The sequence below is a fragment of the Alexandromys fortis genome, unplaced genomic scaffold, assembly GCF_014885135.2.
Source record: "Alexandromys fortis isolate MF-2015 unplaced genomic scaffold, M_Fortis_MF-2015_v1.1 scaffold_339, whole genome shotgun sequence".
NCBI classification, from domain to species: domain Eukaryota; kingdom Metazoa; phylum Chordata; class Mammalia; order Rodentia; family Cricetidae; genus Alexandromys; species Alexandromys fortis.
This window is the reverse complement of record NW_026068234.1, coordinates 637,485-657,603: the sequence shown is the minus strand read 5'-3', so window position 1 is coordinate 657,603 and position 20,119 is coordinate 637,485. Positions and strand designations below refer to the sequence as shown.

The window sequence follows — 20,119 nt, the reverse complement described above, 5'->3', positions numbered from 1 at the left end:
GAAGGGAAAGTGCTTCAGTCCACTGAGACTGGGGACCCCTGCAGTCACAAACGGTAAGTTCATCCTCAAAGTGTCTCTGAGTCTTCATTTCCCAGACCCGCGTGAACCCACACACCTGCACAGTGTTACCATGACACTAGAGAGGCGGATATGGGATGTGATATGGCAGGGGGGCGGGGGGAGAGGACTTCAGGATTCAGTCTGAGGTTTCATAGGCACAGGATGGCCATTTTGGTCTGGGAATTCAGTAGAGGTAAGAATTTGTGGTTGGCTGCTCTGTTCCTCTGATCTTTCAGCATTTACCCCTATATCTGACTCCAGGTTTTTACTATTAAGTCCAATTAGAATTTGAACAACAAATTGGTCTCTTTGTTCTCAAGAATCCCTACAGCAGTGTCGAGGGACCTCTGTCTCCTGGTCCTACACCCATAAATATGGCCTCTTTAGAACAAGGCCACTCTTTCTTCCTCCCTCTCTCTCTTTTGTGGTTTTTCGAGATAGGGATTCTCTGTGTAATATTCCTGGCTGTCCTGGAACTCACTTTGTAGACCAGGCTGACCTTGAACCCACTGAGATCTGTCTGTCTCTGTCTCTGCCTCCCTAAGTACTGGGATTAAAGATGTGTACCACCACTGCTTGGCTGAGAACATCTTTCTTAATCATAATCAGTGCAGAACAGAGAAAAAAAATCTAAAGTTTTGTAGAATCCATTAATGTCCCACCCTGATCTATATACCATATGTGTTCCTGTCCCAACAATGAACGTGAGGCAAATCAGCCTGGAGATCTCCAGACACGAAGAACCCATCGGCCTACAATATGTACCCAGTGTGTAGCTCCACTCATGGTGCCTCCTCCCAGACGCTGAAGCATGAGACAAGTTGACCACTTAAAGGAAAGCATCAGTGAGCACAGGGCAAGTCTGTATAACCTCTCCTGAGCATCCCAAGATAGCAGAGATCCTGTTTCTAGGCTATTCCTTCTGGGTTTAATAACTGTCCTCCATCAAGTGGAATGAGAAGTGATATTTGAAATTATTAGAGGTCCGGTTGTGTCAGCCTCAGAGTAGAACAGATAATGGTCAACGGAGCTCAGGCTTTTGTATCCTGGCAGCTATGGGTAGACCCTGTGAAGCAAACCCTACCCTATTGGAAAAGGGTTTGGGACTTGAGCTTGCCTCAACTAGCCTATACGTAAGGTATTTGGCCTGCTCTATGTTTATGCGTTTGTGTCAGAGAAGCCCAAACCAAGCTCCCATGACTCTGGGTGACAACAAATTAGTTTGCTGACCATCTATCTGTCTTGACTGTAAAGGGAGGCCTGCCTATCAACTGCCATTGAAGAAAGCAGTGTTGAGTAAAAGACAGAAAAGGTCCTGGGGTGGGGGCATTGGTTAAGTAAGCTCTTGCTAAGTAGCCCCAGGCTGATCTTGTACTTGCTATGTAGTAAAGTCTGGCCTCAAACTTGCAGCCTTCCTGCTTCAGCCTTCTAAGCACTGTAATTACAGACATACTGCCTAATCCTGGCTCGAAGAATGCCTTTTGCTCAGACTTGAGCCCCAAATCAAATTAACCTGAAGCCAAATATTGAATAGATATTTTGATTTCATTCACCACTAATAATGATTTTGTGGGAGTTATTTTGATTAGGGTTTATGTCATCTGCGAGTAAGAGAGTTCTCTACCTCTAACTGTCCCCATGGGATCAGTCGGCCCTTCACCGACCAGAGACACAGGGCTCAGAGCAGAATGATCCCTGAGCTCCTTAGACAGGATGGAGGATAGACTTGTCTCTACAAGTTAAGCACAGAAGCTACAGGTGGATGACTACGTCCAAGTTGCCTCCTTTTCTCTAGTTCCCGGTCCGTGTTCTGACACCTTGTCTTCAGTTCTGACACCACAGCATCAAGCCACAAACTCATTGTCAGTCATCTCTAGCACAAGGAAGCATATAAACAAAACTCTGGAGGTTGATAATCTGGGCTGTTACATAGGTGGCCTCTGTGGCAGAAAGGATTACAGTGGGCTAGGCCAGTAAGAGCACAAGACGAAAGGCAGAGGCTTGGAGCACTGAGGTTTTCATTTGCACAAAGGGACTTGGGAATCAGGCAGTAACACCCTGTATCCTCAGGGGCAGTGTGAGTGGCAAATCAAGGTCTAGGCTTTGGGAGGGAATGAGGGGGCCCAGCAGTGAACACACTAACCACTGGATGGGCTCCCTCAAAGCTTCAGAGGCGCCTCAAATCCAGATGGTGCTATAAAATCACTTTTAGATGGTGGCATTTAACATCTTTGACTATTCACAAGCTCCCTGGTAAACCTTCGCATTAAATGTGACTCCAGGTATGGGTTTCCTGGAAGGCCTTGGGTGGAGAGGAATCCCGAGGGACTGAGAAGGGCCAGGTTCTAAGAGCAATAAGCTGTTACTGAACTGGAGACAGGAGAGACTATGAAGAGTGAGGTGCTTAAAATATGTGACACACATTTCTAGGACAATTGGAAGATGGCTGGTGTCGGCCTTGAATACAGTTGCTCCGACACAAACCAAACCCTTATCCTTAGACCCTCAACAAGTTGGTCCCAGAACTCTTCCAGCAAACTGTGTTGTGTCTCATGCATGTGACTCTACATATCCTCTTGCAGGACCTTCATCTCTTGCCTTCCACGGAGGGCTGCCCTGCGGTCACCATCTCATCCTTCCACAGGCCTTGATGACTCTTGCCCAGGACATGAAAGCTCTCTTTCTTGAGACCCCATGGCCACCTTCCAAAACCTCCACTTTAGCACCTCCTATCCCCTGACCTGACTCCTCCTAGGACACCCTCCTACGAGGGGTAGGTCCTTGCACCCGGAGGGCAAAGGCAAGGTGAGTTGACCTGGACCAGGCCGGAAGTGTTGGTGTCTGCTGCATATTATGACTTCACTTTCGTGCCCCCTGTGTGTGTGCTTGGTTGTTGCCAAGGCAACTGAGGAGGCTAAGAGCAGACTACATTTCTACATTTCTCACAAGCCACCTTAATGTCTGTCCACCCACGGACACGCAGGCCAGGAAATCAGGGGACTCGGGAACTGGACCTATTCTTACCTGCGTCCTGACTGATGAGATCCCCTCAGATCCCTGTATCCTCATCAACAACCTCTGCTGCAGGAGAATCAGCCCTCTAGGGATTGTGTCCAGTGTACTGCATGCAGAACACGGAGCTAGACCCGCGACTTGGAAAAGTTATGAGTCAATGGAGTTAAAATTTTGGGGTAAAAGAAGTGACTGGGGCCTCAGCGTAGGCAGCGGAGTGAGCTGCAGAGGCCCGATGTGGTGGAGCACGGCTGTAATATGAACAGGGTGGAGTCGGGCAGGGGTGCGGGGATGCAGGAGGATGGAGAATTACAGGCCAGCTTGGGCTATAGAGCAAAGTCCTGCCTAAATAAACCACACTCGGCCTGACGGTGGTGGTGCGGCCTAGCTGATTAAGGCAGAGGCAGGAGGATCTTACTGAGTTCGAGGCCAGCCTGTTTTACGGAGCCAGTTCCAAGGACAGTCAGAGCTACACAGAGAAACCCTGGGGGCGGGGGTGGGGTGGGTGGGTGGGGCAAACTATCTTAGGTGATCTGTGTCTTCCAGGCAGCTGTAATAGCCATTGGCTTCCTCATTCTTCCCAGCTGGCTTTTCTGATTTGTCCCATGCTGTCCCTGGGAATCAGTTATTGGGGTGAAGGAATGCATGAACACCCTCACACTTTTACACATTCTGCCTACTACAGGTCATATATTGTCAATATTGGAACTTAAAAGTCTAAATTTCTGGCAACAGGTGGATGCTTATGCCTATAATTTGTCCATGGGGTGGAGGCAGGAGGATCAGGAGTTCAAAGTCATCATCCTTGTCTACAAAGGGAGTTGGAAGCAGGTCTGGAGTATGCTAGGCTCAGAGGTTAAGACGCTGCCAAGCCTGAAGACCTGAGCTGGATCCTGTGCTGGCTGGTCTTATGTCAACTGCACACACAAGATAGAGTTATATATGATTGGAGGGAACTTTCATTAAGAAATGTCTCCGTAAGATCTGGCTACAAGCCAGGCAGTGATGGCGCACACCTTTAATCCCAGCAGTAGGGAGCAAAAGGCAGGCACATCTCTGAGTTTGAGATCAGCCAGGGCCACACAAAGAAACCCTGTCTCAAAATGAAAAAAAAAATCAAATAAAAAGCATTTTCTTAATTAGTGATCAATGGGGGAAGGCCCAGCCCATCGTGGGCCATCCCTGAACCAGTGGTGCTAGGTTCTATAGGAAAGCAGGCTGAGCAAGCCATGGGAATCAAGCCAGTAAGCAGCACTGCTCCATGGCCTCTGTTTCAGCTGTTGCCTCCAGAATCCCACCCTGCTTGAATCCCTGTCCTGACTTCATTCAGTGATGAACATCAATAGGAAAACATAAGCCAAATCAGCCCTTTTCTCCCCATTACTGCTTTTGGCCATAGTGTCTCGTTGCAGCAATAAGAACCCCAACTAAGCCGGGCAGTGGTGGTGCACGCCTTTAATCCCAGCACTCGGGAGGCAGAGGCAGGTGGATCTCTGTGCGTTCGAGACCAGCCTGGTCTACAAGAGCTAGTTCCAGGACAGGCTCCAAAACCACAGAGAAACTCTGTCTCGAAAAACCAAAAAAAAAAAAAAAAAAAAAAAAAAAAAAAAAAAAAAAAAAAAAAAAAAAAAAAAAGAATCCCAACTAAGACTGATCCCATTCCCACATGGTGGAAGAAAAGCAGTTTCACACGTTGTCCTCCAGTCTGCACACATGTGCTGTGGGGCATGCACGTGCATAATAAAATGTAGCAATTATTTTAATGGACTGAAAAGACAGCTCAGTTGGTACAGTGTTTCTCATTCAAGTATGAGGACCTGACCGGATCCCCAGCACCCATGTAAAAGCAAAGCACTATGGAGTCTGATGGTGCCAGGTCCGGGAGGACCAAGCTTTCTTTTTGGGGGGCCATCAGCCAGTTCTGAAATCATGATACAGAGACTTCTTATTAGTTATGAATGTTCGGCCTTATTTTCACTCTCATTTTAATCTGTTCCTCTTTACGTTCTGCCGCAGGGATTTTTTTACCTTTCTTTCTGTATGTCCTACTCTGTGTCGCTGGCTGGCCCTGGGTGTCTCCCTTGCTTTCTCACTCGTTCATAATCTCCTTTCTTGTTCTTCCCGAGCCTAGATTTCTTCTCCTATTTATTCTCTCTGCTCTCCAGCCCTGCCTATGTCTCTTCTGCTGAGCTTTGCCATTCAACTTTTTATTAGACCAATCAGGTTCCTTAGGAAGGCAAGGTAGAACAGCAACACATCTTTTCATAATTAAACAAATGCTACAGAAATAAACGTAACACATCTTTACACAGTTAAATATGCCACAGCATAAACAAATGTAGCAATCTTTACATAGTTAAAAGCTTGAGCTGACTGGACAGTCAGATTAATTGAAATGGTGAGGTGCAGGTTTAGCAAGAGATCCTGAACAAAAAAATAAGGTTGAGAGCAAGTGTGTGGCAACACACACACATGTAAATTTTCAGAGTAGGTGATGTCATCTTGGTCATCTTCCTGTAAAATACAAGGCACTGGTTATTGTTGGAGGGGAGTCCTCCTTCTAGGGGTATCCAAGTCTTGAATGTTTTGTCTATAAAGTTTAACATTTTTCTCTATGTACTCCCACGTCTTCCCCACTGGGAAGGAGCTGGGGTTGAAGGAATGTGCCACCACCGCCCAGCTTCATCTAGCTTTCTTATACATCCCAAGACCACCTGCCTAGAGATGGTGCCACTCACAGGGAGCTGGGACCTCTTACATCGGTTAGAAACATGAGCACAAGCAATACTTCAGTCAAGTTGAGATTCCTTCTTTCCATATGTGTCAAGTTGTACTAAGAACTAATCAGTGCCTGATCTGATTATCTAATCACAAGATGTCAAGTGACCATCAAGGCAGTGTTATCTGACCCATGTCCATGGGTCAGCTAAGCACGGGCAGCAATCTAACATAACGTTAAAGCAGTATAGTGGAACTCCAACTTGACCTAGGCCATGACAGGCCCCACATGAGGACTTGTGGAAAAGTTGAGGGTGCAGCTCATCAGTAGGATGCTTGCCTGTCACCGTAGGGGCCTTGGGTTTGATTCCAGCTTCATATACATAGTTTATAGGGGAAAACTTAATAGCACAGAGGGGTCCTCATTAACCAAGCCAGGGACAGTCTGAGATTGGTGGGACAGGCTGGGCACACTGTGAGAGACCTGACCTCCCTAAGTTCTAGGCTACAAAGCATCGAGTCCAGTATCTGGGGTTGTATGTGAGGCTGTTCAGAGGGAGACAGGGAACGAGACACAGTCTCATCCCATACCTATCGCATCAATCACATGGGAAAGTGAAAACTAAGGCCTGGTGGTCCAGCTTTGGGGTGAGCAGAACTTCCTATGGGGACAAGGCAGAAGGCTTGGTAGAGTGGGGACAGGTGCATGGAGCTTCCCAAGTGAGCTGGTGAGCTCTGAGTTCCTGAGTATCCTGTCATGCTACAAGAGACAATGGCTATATGAAGCACCCTCCGTCCTACCTGGGAGTAACGGCTGTCACACCTGCAAACCTTGCCAGACTCTACGATTGTAGTTTCAGCTGATGCAGTGGTCAGTGAGCGGACAACACTCACCGCTAACACCAAACGCAAGTAGAGGACCACACCCATGTTCGAAGAGTCTCGTCACATGTCCCACTTATATCATGCTTCCTTGAAGTCACAAGCACCTATTACAAGCACCTACATATTCTCTCTCTCTCTCTTCCAAGACAGGGTTTCTCTGTAGCTTTAGAGCCTGTCCTGGAACTAGCTCTTGTAGACCAGGCTGCTGGCCTTGAACACACAGAGATTGTCCTGCCTCTGCCTCCCTAGTGCTCGGATTAAAGGTGTGTACCATCACCACCCTTGTTGGTTGTTGGTTGGTTTTTCTTTGTAGTTTGGCTGTCCCAGAACTGGTTCTGTAGACCAGGCTATCCACGAACTCAGAGATCTGCCTTTTTCACACACACACACACACACACACACACACACACGCACGCACACACACAAATAAAATAAATCTCCAATGAAAAATAAAAATAAATAATTCTGAATCCAGGGTACTGCCTGGAAAAAAAACAATTTACATCATGTGGTTTCCAGAGTTTGAACACAGGTCACCAGGCTTGGCATCAACTTGCTTTTCGTGCTGAGACATCTTGAAAGCCCTGGAATAATTTCACTGGACTCTCATGGGTACTCTATCTGGAGTGAAGAGACTTTTTTTTTTTCCCCAGGAAACGTTTACACCACAGTTGCCCACAAGGGGCCCTCACTCTAGTCTTGTCGACATCCAGGGTTTTCTCCTGGAAACAGTAACAGAAATACCTAGCAGCCCCTCCCTGCACTTACTCTCCAGCTGCCCAGAGATCAATTTGATAGTGTGGCCAAGGCTCAGTAGGCAGGCTATTCCAAGGCTTTGAGGTGATCTCCCTGAATCAAGGGAAGGAAGGGCCAGGCCTCTCTGGAATGTGCAGGGTTTGAGCAATCCGGGAATGCAAAGTTAACCCTTTACTGGACTGTACTACACAGGACCCAGCTGACTTCAGTGACCTGAGGACTCAGTGATGTAGGTGGCAGGTACAGTGAGTCACCCAGTCTGCACGATAGATCCTGGCATTGAAATTTCCGCATGGTCCGGTCACTCTGTCTCCAAAAGTGTTAGAATTGTATCCATAATCATTTGTTCCATGTTCAAACAAACCGCTCCAGTGTATTAGCCCTCCGCCTCGAGGACCGCAGAAGGCTGAACAAGCACATGATGACTATCATTTTGACCTGTTGTTCACCTCTGCTTCTTCTGGGGTCTGGAAACCTCAAACCCCACAAATCCAGGGACCAGCCGTCAATGGTCTCCGGGTTGTCATGGCAACACTGCTCCCAAGTTCCTAATTGGTCATCAGGTTTAGCTATGACCAATTATTATATTAATTATATAATAATAATATAATTATTATTACAGTGAGGAATAAATGCCTAGCTCCTCAGTGGTGTCCAACATAGTATAGCAACACCAGTTTTGAGTTCTTAAAGGTTCAGCGAGGCCCTATCTTGGCCTTAATCACAAGAGGACCCATACAATAGCAGGGGATCTTTATGACCATCCCTTTTTTTTTTTTTTTGTTTTTTGTTTTTTGTTTTTCGAGACAGGGTTTCTCTGTAGCTTTGGTGCCTGTCCCAGAACTAGCACTTGTAGACCAGGCTGCCTCAAACTCCCAGAGATCTGCCTGCCTCTGCCTCCTGAGTGCTGGGATTAAAGGCGTGCGCCACCACCACCCGGCTTGACCATCCTTGAGAAAGTCTGGAACCGCGTGGTAGAATGGAGTCCCTTGTGTCCCTCCCCTGTCTTCAGGAGAAGAGAACTGGTGGCAGGGCTTGGGAAAGGTCTTGGGAACTGGGGACCCCATGATCTTAATAGCTGAGGCATTGGCCAGACATGGTGGTGAATGCCTTTTATTATCCCAGCACTTGGAAGGCAAAAAGACAAAAACAAAACCAAAGAAAAACCTTGAGACACTGTGGTCAGAATGATAGATCTGTCTGCTTAGACCTCTCTTCTGCCTCTTGAGGTCTGGCCTTGTTCCCAAGATGTCCCGATGCTGCCTCTGGTACACTAAAAGAGCTCAGGAAATACAGGTGAATGAATTCCCTGCAAGTGCCTTTTTGTCACCCATTTTATAGAAGACCCAAGGGCATACTTGGGAGACACCGAAGTTTCCCCCACCTTCTGGGATCCAAGGCGCCGTGACCTAGGAGGAGGAACAATTCTGGAATAAAGTGGATGAGAGTGGGTATCTGCCAGCTCGGTGTGGGTGACAGAGGTCCAGGGCTCAGGAGAAGGACTGGGCTGGTGCAGTGGCTCAGTAGGTAAAAGCTGTAGCCTAAATTCAGTCCTTAGAGCTCACATGGTAGAAAGGGAAAATGACTCCTGCAAGTTGGTTTATGACCTCCACATACATGCCATGGTGCGCGCGCGCGCGCACACACACACACACATCATAAATATATATTAAATATATATTTATTTATTTTAAAAGGAGATGGGTTGGGACTCCTCCATCTCCAGAGAATTAAATCCCATTATTCTGTTTTGTGGACTTCCTTTTTTTTTTTTTGGAGACAAGGTCTCTATGTTCTCCTGGCTATCCTGCAACTCTCTATGTACACTAGGCTGACTTTGAACCTTTGAACTCACCTTCCTCTGCCTCTGTCTCCTGAGTAAAGGCATTGGACACCTTGCTTGGCATACTGTGAGGTTTCCTAACCCCCGTGTAGGCAGTAGTAGGTAGGGAGGCACCGAGATAGTACTTAGCAGATGCTGCGCAACCTCTGGGCTCTGACTCCTTCCTCCTCTTAGCGGAGGAGAGATGACCACAGGTTTCAAGCTCTGGGATGAATATGGTGAAGATGCTGCAGTAGCATTTAAGAGGCAGTAGAATAGGACTGGAAATGAAGGGCCCTCAGCTTCTACCCAGCCTTCACTCGTCTTTGCATAGGCTACCCTAGCTCCTAAACGCAAATGCAGATCCACCTGTTGGGTCCCTCTCTTTAAAAAAAAAAAATTAAAGATTTTTATGTATTTGATTTATGAGTGCTCTGTCCATATATATTTGCCTGCATGCCAGAAGAGGGCATCAGATCCTGTTGGACTCTGGCGTCCAAACACCGAGAAAGAGTCGCCCCCAGAGACCACACACCACAGCCGATGCAAAAGCATGAGGATTTTATTAATTCTGTCATGACAGGGTCCCCCAGCATTCGGGAAGCCAAGGGACCTCGAATAGCGGGAACAGTCTACTTTTAAAGGGGCCACAGAAGCAAGGGGGGTTGTTCTTTGACTATTCTGATTGGCTTATTTGAAAGGGCTATTACCAATAATTGACTGGAGAGCTGTTGCCAGATCAGATGAGGTAAGAGGTCATTTTGACCCCGTTTCCCAGGGGACCGAACCAAAGCATACGTAAATGGGTAATTGTTCAGGAACTGAGTACGTGCGAGTGTAGCTGTTAGGTCCTTGGTTCCCAGGGGAGGAGGGGAAGCACTATGGCACAGAGGCTGAGAGGATTCAGAATTGTCAAAAATGGCTTCAGGATTGTCTTAAAGTCTTACATTCCTACAATAATCATCGTGAGCCACCATGGGGTTGGTGGAAATTGAACTCGGGACTTCTAGAAGAGCAGCCAGTACTCTTAACTGCTGAACCATCTCTGAGCCAGCCCCGGGTCTCTTCGTTAAAGCAGCTTTCATGGACCACCATTAGGCTGAGACTCTTCTCTCCCTCCCCGGTGCATTGCCATCCGAAGACCCCTTCTGACCCATCCGGACCAAGTCTACTCTTGCCTACCCCTACTCATCCAGGGTTGGATGGAGGAAGAAAGGGCTGAGGGCGGCCTATCTCTGAGACCCCACTCCCCACTCAGTGGGCCGAATAGTGGTTTCCAAAAACGTTCACATCTTAATCCCTGGACTATACCTTATGTGACAGAAGAGACTTTGAGCCTGTGATGAAGGATCTGAAAATGGGAGGCTGTGACTGGAGGCACCGGCCTGTAACCCAAGCTGCTCAAAAGGCTGAGGCGTGAAGGGAAGGACTTTCAGTTCAACAAGGCCAGTCTGGAAAACTCAGTGAAAAACTGTCTTTAGAATAAAAATTCAGAAGCTGGGCGGTGGTAGTGCACGCCTGTAATCCCAGCACTTAGAGGGCAGAGGCAGGTGGATCTCAAGGTCAGCCTGGGCTACAGAGTTCTAGAATAACCAGGGTTACACAGAGAATCCCTGTCTCTAAAATATATTTTTCAGAGACTGGAGAAATGGCTCAATGGTTAAGAGCACATATTGTTCTTGCAGAGGACCCAAGTTCCATTCCCAGCACCCACATCAGGCAGCTCACAACTGCCTGAAACTCTAGCTTCAGGGAGCTGACTTCTCTCACCTTATTGGGCACATACACAGACACATATGCATACACATAAATCAATAATAACAATTTTTAAAAATTCAGGATGGGTGGTGGTGGCACATGCCTTTAACCCAACACTTGGGAGGCATAGGCAGGTGGATTTCTGTGAGTTAGAGGCCAACCTGGTCTATAGAGTGAGAGTTCCAGGACAGACAGACAGACAGACAGACAGACAGACACACACACTTGAATTGTCTTGCATTATCTGGCTAGGTGGGTCCAGTGTGCTCCTACATTTTTTTTTTTTTTTTGAAACAGGGTTTCCCTGTGTATAGCTTTGGCTGTCCTGGAACTCACTCTGTAGACCAGGCTGGCCTGAAACTCAGAGATCTGGCTGCCTCTGCCTCCCGAGTGCTGGGATTAAAGGTGTGCGCCAACACCACCCTACTTGCTCCTAATATCCTGATAAGTGAAAGAAGATAGCTAGCGGATCAGAGAAATTTATAGATGTTGTATTGCTGACTCTGAGGAAACCACAGACCAAGGAAGGCAATTCTAATAGCTGGAAATCTAAGGAAATAGATTCAGAGTCTTCAGAAGGACCTGAGACTGTCGGCTCCCCAAGTTTATTGATTGATTATTAATTTTTATTTTGCGACAGAATCTCACATAACTGGGCTGGCCTCAAATTCTCTGCATAGCTAAGGGTGGTCTTGAATTATTGTTCTTCCTGCCGCCACACCCCAGATGCTGGGATTATAGTTTTGTGCCGCCACACTCAGTTCGGCACTTCAGTTTTGGCCCCATGACAAGGTCTTAGGCTTCTGGACGCAGAACTGTGAGGTAATGTGTGTGGTTCTAAGACATGGTGTTAGGGGTAAATTTTACAGTAGCCAGAGGAAACTAAAGCAGAACAGCCACTCTATCCCCACTGGACCAGCCTGTAAAGCTGAGCAGTGGTTCCCAGTGACCCACTGCATTGATCCCAGTCCCTGTAGGTGACGTTGGCACCAGGTGTGAGCCAAGAACTGGTCTGGGAAGACACACCCTCAGGCTCCCTGATGTTCTTCCTCTGACTCCCTATCTGGAAGCAGTCGCTGAGTTGCTCCCACAGGCATGCTAGGGCCCCTGTCAGCTGGGAGCCTGCAAGCCTACAGTGCCCATGGGCATTCCCAGGCTGCCTCTCGGTCATCCCTGATGTTGTCACTTCCCGGGCAAGCGTTCTGTATAAGCCGATGCCTAGTGCCGGGGACACACATGTAAATAAACCACACAGAGCCTCCAGATACACAGAAGTCACACTTCATTCTGGAAAATGCTGATCACCCTTAACACACATCGTCTCATGTCAGGTGAGGTAAGGCAGGACACAGGGTTTCAGGGGTCTATAGTCAGCCTATGCAGAGAATAGTTGTCTTCCTTCTACTCTGTGTCTAAGCCAAGAGTCTTTTGGAAAGACAGGAGCCACCTTCCATAGACACTGGAAAGGCTTCGACTTCAGCCGAGGCACAGAGGGAAGCCTGGGCAGAGCTGGAGGAGCCCCGGAGAAGGGGGAAAATGGGGGATATAAGGATTCAAGCGAGGACAGGACCAGCAATCTCTCATATTATCTAGGAAGGACCAGGACCTCCCGCTCTGAATGTTTCTGTCTGAGCCACAGGGAGGCCTTGGCTCTCCAAGTCATGATGACAACTGTTCCACAAGGTATTAGGTCCCAGAAACCAAAGTCTGGTGGAGACATCGAGACTCCCAGACCAGTTTGGGTTTTACTTCCCAAATGGGAAGCAGTTTTCAGAAGTCACAGCCATCCCTAGCCCTAGCCAGGCCACCCAGTCCCTCCAAGTCACAGTCCTGATCAAGTGCGCAGGTACTGAAATTTATAGACTGGCTGTGGGCAGCGAGGTGCACAATCAGAACAGTAAACAGTTTTGTATTCCAAAGATGGGAGCCCCGGCCCCACTGTGGTGAGTCCAAAGGACGAGTGGGCCAGATCCTTCATCCCCAGGCTGACCAGAAATGTGTCTCCCTCAGCAGGCTTCTAACAGCATCTTGTCAAGGTGAAGGCTAAGGTGCCCTGACACGGCCCTGTCATTAGGGGAGAGGCCACCTGGACTTCCACAGAGACGAGAATCAGGGGTACCCCAACTAGACCTGCACAGGGATGTGGTTCACAAGTAACCGTCATTGGCCAGGGGAATCAGAGACATTCTCAGCGGATTCTTGTAGAATGATTACAGTAGTTTGAGAGAACTTTCCAGTCCCCAATCTGGAGATTTCTGTTAATGCCCTCCGGGATGACACAGATATCTTCAGGCAGGGAGCCTGGGCCTGGAGCACTGAGGCATTTATTACTGTAGTTACACCATTTTCCCATCATCCTGAGCCTGCAGGTTCCAGCCAAGGTCACTCTCTGTCTTCGGAGTGTCTTCTGTTTGCTGAGGTGGTGTGGGAGGTGTATCCAGGGCCCCCTGCCACTCTACTGGGTCCTTGGCAGCTTCCTCAAGCTCTGGCGTGTCCTTGGTAGCCTCTGGCAGAGTATCATCCGGGTCCAGGTCAGGCTTTGTGGGGCGCGGTATCCAGATGTGGGTCCAGGGTGTTATTGGCATTGGCGTGGGACGTGGTGGTTGCCAGAAGCTAGGATCAGGGCCCAGAGCTACGACCTGAGGCCGTACAAGACCGGAGGTGGTGACATGAGGGATGAGGAAGAAGATGTAGACACCAGAGACAACAAGGCCTGCGGCCACCAGCACAGCCAGCGCCACTGCCGCGTTGAAGGCCCACGTGGGGCTGCTCAGGGATAGGCGACGAGACAGCGGGCGGCCAAGGCGCAGTGGGGGTGGGGGCGGCGGGGCACGCACGGTGCGGCTCTTGCGTGGCCCAGGAGAGGGCGGCGGTGGCCGCAGGTACAGGAGCCCACGGCGGCGATCGAAGCGCACGGAGCCCTGGCGTAGTGGTTGCGCGCGTGCGTCGCGAGGCAGCAGACCTGGCTGCGTGGGTAGAGCGGGAAGCCCCCGGCGCGGGGCCAAGCGTGTGGGCGCACGGCACATGGGGCAAGCCACTGCATCTCCGCCACCCGCCGTAGCCAGCGACAGGCGTGCCAGGCACTCAAGACAGAAGACGTGGCCGCAGTCCAGGCGTTTTGGCAGTTTAAAAATGCCGTCGAAGGGTGACACACAGATAAGGCACTCCATGGGAGATGCGGGGGGCAGGATGGGGCTGTCGGCTGGGGTGCCATCGCCCTCCTCTTCTGCGTCCTCTTCTTCACCTCTGCTAGGGGACGTGGGTGCAGACAAGGTACCTGGGGAACCCGGGCTCGAGCCCTGGGAGGCTCGATGGCGGCGGAGCCAGGGCGGCCGAGGACAAGGCATCCAGATTGTACCTATGGGGAGAGGAGCTCAGGTAGGGATCTGGAGGCTGTGGTCGGTTGACAAGATTTCAGGGAAAAGCAGGGAGAATAAAGTCGTAAGAGTAGGTTCAAGGAGGCAGAAGAGGAGTCCTTGGTTGGATCCACTGTCACCAAAAGTCTATAGACAAACTAGGTTAACCAACTGAAGCAGTTTTAATGTTTTGGAGGAGCCATGTCCTTAAGGGAGACGCTACACCAAACCAAACCAGAATAGTACCACAGGAAACAAGTTAAGACTCCAGGGAAGTGGTTCTCAACCTGTGGGTCGCATCCCATTAACAAGGGTTACCAAAGACCACAGGAAGAGATTTACAGCTCTTAACAATATCAAAATTAAAGGATCCCAACGCTAAGGTTGAGGACCACCAGATTTCACAACTGTAAGAGGTACCTAATAACTGAGAAGCAAAGTAAGAAACCCAGAGTGAGACCAAACACCGTCAGAAATGCTGGCCAGTATACAGGACACCTACCTGTTGATGCCCGTCCCTGTGGAGTATCCTAGCAAGTCCCTCCTGTTCTGACCCCAATTCTGGCTTGTCTGCTAGTAGCTAGTCAAATGCCCCTCCCTGGAGGCCACCTGACCTTGGACCAGCCCTCTCCTGGTTCCCACGTACTTGTCAAACCTGTCTGGCTGCTAACCCCACCACCAGGCTCCTCCTACTAGGATGAACAAATCTGATCTATACTGGATGCAGGGGTAGCCTCTCTGCCAAGCCTCCGCAGTTGGGCTACCAGGGATAAGTGAAGCCGGAGCAAACTAGATCCATCATACCTTGACCAGACACACGGGCCATCTGAAACACAACCCATCAAACTAACACCTGTCAGACTGAAGGTAGGAGCAATGGGCCCCATGCACCCCCAGTACTTGCTGGGTCTCAGCACTGGGCTTACACCCTGTGACCAGCAGTAGTCCTGAGAGCTAGGGAAATCAGATTTCCACAGGTAAACACAATACCAGGAAGGTGAGTATCCCTTATGGCCATGGGAGGCCACCCACTCTACCCCCTCAATGACAGACAAGCACACAGGCAGGTGAAACTTTCCCAAAGGGCACACAGTTTATTAGGCAGCAGCTGGGAAATCAGCGGTTAGACTTGGCCACACGCTCCAGTTCATCCTTCTTCTTGATGGCATAGGAGTTGGAGGAGCCCTGCAAAGGACAGGTGGTTAGCTCTGAATTGTGGACAAACACCCAGATGTCCAACCCACCCCGTGTGCCCTAACCCACCTTGGCAGCATTGATGAGCTCATCTGCAAGGCACTCAGCAATGGTCTTGATGTTGCGGAAAGCAGCCTCACGAGCTCCTGTGCACAGCAGCCAGATGGCCTAGAAAAGACAGGCAGGGCTCAGGTCACAAGAGGGTCCAGGTCCTCTCAATGATCTGGGACCCAGCTGTACAGATGCTAGCCTTTCACTATATGCTGTCACCCAGATATGAGATACGAGGAAGCAGACATTCTACCAGATGCTGATCACACAGAGGGCAAAGAAAACATGGCCCTTACTAAGAGGCTTAAGAACTGGCAGCAAAGTGTGAGATGCTCTTGACTTCATGGTGCTCAGGCATCAAGCAATCAATCCCGTCCTCTCAAGTAGCTGTAACTACAGAAATGTGCAACTGCTCAACAGGCTTATAAATGAAATGGATCAAGGTTATAAAAAAAACCCCACAAACCTAAACCTCATGTTAAACTATATAGACTAGCAACGAGATGAACCAGACCTAGGAAGGCTGGGGCTCCACCTGCCCCATTACAGGGCAGAAATACAGGAAGGTTTCCTGGAGGAAGTGAGGCTCTGGGTAAAACATTCAAGAGAGAACTCCACCCACTCATGCTGGTGGTTCCTGCCCCAGCCCTTCACAAGCCTCCGACACACCTGATTCACTCTGCGCAGTGGCGACACATCCACAGCCTGCCGTCTCACTGTCCCGGCTCGCCCAATGCGTGTTGAGTCTTCCCGGGGGCCACTGTTGATGATGGCATTCACCAGGACCTGCAGAGGGTTCTGCCAGAAAGGGGGGCCATGAGTCTGCCATCCATTCCCAACTTCCCCCAAAACAAGGCGGCAGTGTCATAGGTGATGAATCGGGCATGTGTACCGTGAAGTTTTGCATGAATCAAGGGCAGTCTTACCTCACCAGTGAGCAGGTGGATGATCTCAAAGGCATGCTTCACAATTCGTACAGTCATGAGCTTCTTGCCGTTGTTGCGGCCGTGCATCATCATGGAGTTAGTAAGGCGCTCCACAATGGGGCACTGGGCTTTGCGGAAGCGCTTGGCGGCATACCGCCCGGCACTGTGGGGCAGGTACTTGGCATACTTCTCCTTCACAGCAATGTAATCCTGTGTGGCAAAGGATGAAGGGACAGTCAGCGGTGGGACCAGCCCCCAGATGGGCATCAAAGGAGACTGAGAAGTGGCTCAAGGCATGGCCTTCCCCTAGCAGGTTGGGAATGTGAGCCTTGAGCAAAAAAAACAAACAAGTGACTGATTAAGTCACACACACAAAAAGGGAAGAGTGCTGCCCCACTGGGCACACACCTCTACATCCCAACATTCAGGAGCAAAGAGGATCCCTAGCAGTTCAAAACCAGCTTACATCGTGAACCTTGCCTCAAAAAAGAGGGAAGGTACTTTTAAAGGAATTTAAGTTTTGCATATTATGGAGGCTGGGGAGATGTCTCAGCATTTAAAAGTATTGGTTGCTCTTCTAAAGAATCCAAGGTCAATTCTCAGCACACACATGACAGCTCACAACTGTAACTCCAGCAGATCTGACTCCCTCAGACAAAACACTAAGATACAGAAAATAGAATCACTTATGGGCATTTTATCCAAAACAAACAAAAGCATCCCACCCCTCTTTTTTGGAGACATAGTCTGTGTAGCCCTAGATGGCCTGAAATCCACTATGTAGGTCAAGATCCTCCTGAGTGTTGGGCTTTAAAAGGCATGTGCCACGGGCTTGAGGTAATTTTGATACTCTGGAGCAAACACCCTGAGCGAGGGGAAGGCTGTCCTGTGCACTATGACACCTGACAGCACACCAGCACTTGGTAGATTATTCTGGGCCACATGGGGAATTCCAGGCAACAACTACATAGTAAGACTGTGTTTCTCTTTCAAAAACAAAACAAAACAAAAAATTGAGATTCAATGTGACCTGTGAATCAAAATACATTTACAATTTCACCTCTTACCTAAGCAGTTCTTGGGTAGACACACACTGCAGTTGGGTGGTAGTTGGCCCAGCATGTGAAAACTCCCGGAGTTCAATCCCCAACAGCATAGCAAATATAAGATTGCAGACCTCCCCAAACAAACTCACAAAGACCCACCAACAAGCCTGAATACGCTTTAGATATAATGCCTGGGTTCTATTGTGTACGTTTCTCCTTTAGTTTGTCCATGCTGTTTGTGAAAGCTGGAGGACAATTTACAGCTGTCAGTTCTCTCCTCTGCCTGTGGACTCCAAGGGTTAAGCCTATGTTGTTAGGCTTAGCAGTAACTGTCTTTACAAGCAGAGCCACCACACAGCCTCATTCTGTGGCATCTTTAGAAGTTAACAAAAGGGACAATTGGGCCTAAGGATGTACCTGAAGTCAGTAGAGGGCTTGACTTGCACGCACAAAACCCTGGGTTCAATTTCCAGCAGTGTGTAAAACTGGGTGTGGTGGTATATACCTTAAATCGCTGCATGTAGGCAGATGAGGGCTTTCAGGCCAGCCTGAACAATGAGACTGTCTCAACAGCACAACTAAATTCGCACCTCTACTAACACCGCACTAAATAATACCCACACACCCGTAAGCCAACTGATATTTTGGGGGAGGGGAGAATAGGGGACACCTCACTATGGAGCTCCAACTGGCCTGGTACTCAAAATCCTCTTTCTGCAGCCTGTGCACAGCAATACAGGCACGCACCACCACACCCAGCTTACCAACTGACTTTGTCAAGGATGCCAACACTGTTCAGTTGGTTAAAAGTGGTTTTTTTCAACAGAGGATACCTGCCAACTGAATGTATAAATGCAAAATGATACCAAGCCAGATGTAGTGACACATGCCTTTAGTCACAGCACTTGGGGAAGAGGCAGGAAGATCTTTAAGGGTTCCAAGCCAGCCAGGGCCACATACCCGAGACCCTGTCTCAAAAGCCAATGGACTTGGAAATAAAAAAAGAAATAAAGAAAATTGCAACACATTGTAACAACTGGTGGTACAGGTTATAATAAGGCATATATGTGGCCGTTCACTTATTGTTCTTCTACCTAATTGTAAACATAAACTGATTTCAACCTAGGTGTCACGTCTTTTTCTGAACTGGAAGACTCCACATCTGCTCCCAACCCAAAGCCAAGAAGACCACCGAGTTCCTTTACCTGCAGAGAAATATCGTTGATTTGCACATCATCAGTGCTCCATTTCCCGAAGAGCTTGATGTCTGGGGTCTCTGCCACGGCAGGTGTGGCTGTCTCCCACTCAGTCATTCTGGGGACAGGATAATGACAAGAAACCGTTACTGCTCGGCCGTCCTATAACAGTCACATTCCCGCCAGCTGGTGAGAGTAATCGCCACTTTGTGGAAAACTGAGAAGTTAAAATGGGACCCAGAAAGCTTTGACCATCTCTCCAAACCTAGGAAAACCACTGAGTTGTAGGAAGAACCTGCTCTTTACTCCGGAACCCAAGGTCTAAGTCGCGACAGTCACCAAGCTAAACAGCTGGTACACGGAATCCAGTTGGATAGCTCAAGAAGCCATGCAGGTACCTACCGGCACCTATCCCGTACATTTATAAAGCAACGAAATGCTTTCAGAGTTTCATCAGTAAAATAAAGGAATAAGGACCACAGTATGAACCCCAAGAAATAATCAGTACCAATGTTTCAATCCTTGTCTAACTCTGTGGAGAAGCTAAAGGCTATTATCGAGAAAAAAAATGTGCACCGAGCAAAAGGATCATCGCGAAACTAGATTTCGGGTTGCTATATAATTCTAGAATCCAAGTAATTCCCCTAGGGCCCCGAGTGTTAAAAGTTCGAAAAGTTCGGGGTCAATACTGTACAAACTGGAGGCGAGGAGTAACCCGGCCCGCGCGAGTTTCCTGGACACTTTTCCGATGGGGGAAGAGGTGAGGTCCAAACGGGAAGGCCCAAGCCTCGGGTCCCGCCTGCGGGTCCCCAAATGTCCCTCAGAACACACAAGGCCGTCTCTTCGGAACTCCGGTCCCCTCGCAGCCTCACCTGAGGGCGCAGACCGGGCTTCTCGGTCGCTCGGCGTGGACCACGCGCCGTCCTAGCACAGACAGGAAGAGGCCGCGCGCAGCGGGCCGGCGCTTTTAAGTGAAGCAAAAACTTCCGGGTCAGAGGCAGGGACGCATGCGCAAAGGAATAAATGTGCTCATGGACCAATCCGGAGTTAGGATGAGACGTGCCCTTTGAGCCGCACAGAGCATGTGCACTTTTAGAAACAGCTCCACGACCGTCTTCTGGCGGATGTCTGAAATATTTGCTAAGCTTGAGTCGGTACACATGCGCAGAAACGTCCACGAAACGAAGGCCGCCATATCTTAAAAGGGCATTCCACGCTCACAGCAAACGGGCTGCGAAACCAAGGCGCCATGGGCCGTGGGTTCCTAGCTAAGGCAGCCAGCTCGGCTCAGTAGTTCTTGCCAAAATAGTGGGGTCGGGTTCGGTGGTAACCGCTGATC

General features: G+C 49.1%; 2 protein-coding genes across 2 annotated transcripts; both read right to left on the bottom strand.

Annotated features, from left to right (window-relative positions):
* Positions 1 to 11,698: 11,698 nt before the first annotated feature.
* Rnf225 (ring finger protein 225) lies at positions 11,699 to 15,033 on the bottom strand. The gene is made up of 2 exons (XM_050130953.1): positions 14,870 to 15,033; positions 11,699 to 14,369 (listed from the first exon to the last, which is right to left on the bottom strand). The coding sequence occupies exon 2, from the start codon at positions 14,356 to 14,358 to the stop codon at positions 13,348 to 13,350; it is 1,011 nt and encodes a 336-aa protein (XP_049986910.1). The 5' UTR covers positions 14,359 to 14,369; positions 14,870 to 15,033; the 3' UTR covers positions 11,699 to 13,347.
* A 402-nt stretch (positions 15,034 to 15,435) lies between these two features.
* On the bottom strand, positions 15,436 to 19,815 carry Rps5 (ribosomal protein S5). The gene is made up of 6 exons (XM_050130956.1): positions 19,653 to 19,815; positions 18,790 to 18,898; positions 16,539 to 16,748; positions 16,282 to 16,410; positions 15,631 to 15,729; positions 15,436 to 15,552 (listed from the first exon to the last, which is right to left on the bottom strand). Exons 2-6 carry the CDS (start codon positions 18,895 to 18,897, stop codon positions 15,484 to 15,486), a joined length of 615 nt encoding a protein of 204 aa, XP_049986913.1. The 5' UTR covers position 18,898; positions 19,653 to 19,815; the 3' UTR covers positions 15,436 to 15,483.
* Positions 19,816 to 20,119: the final 304 nt, after the last annotated feature.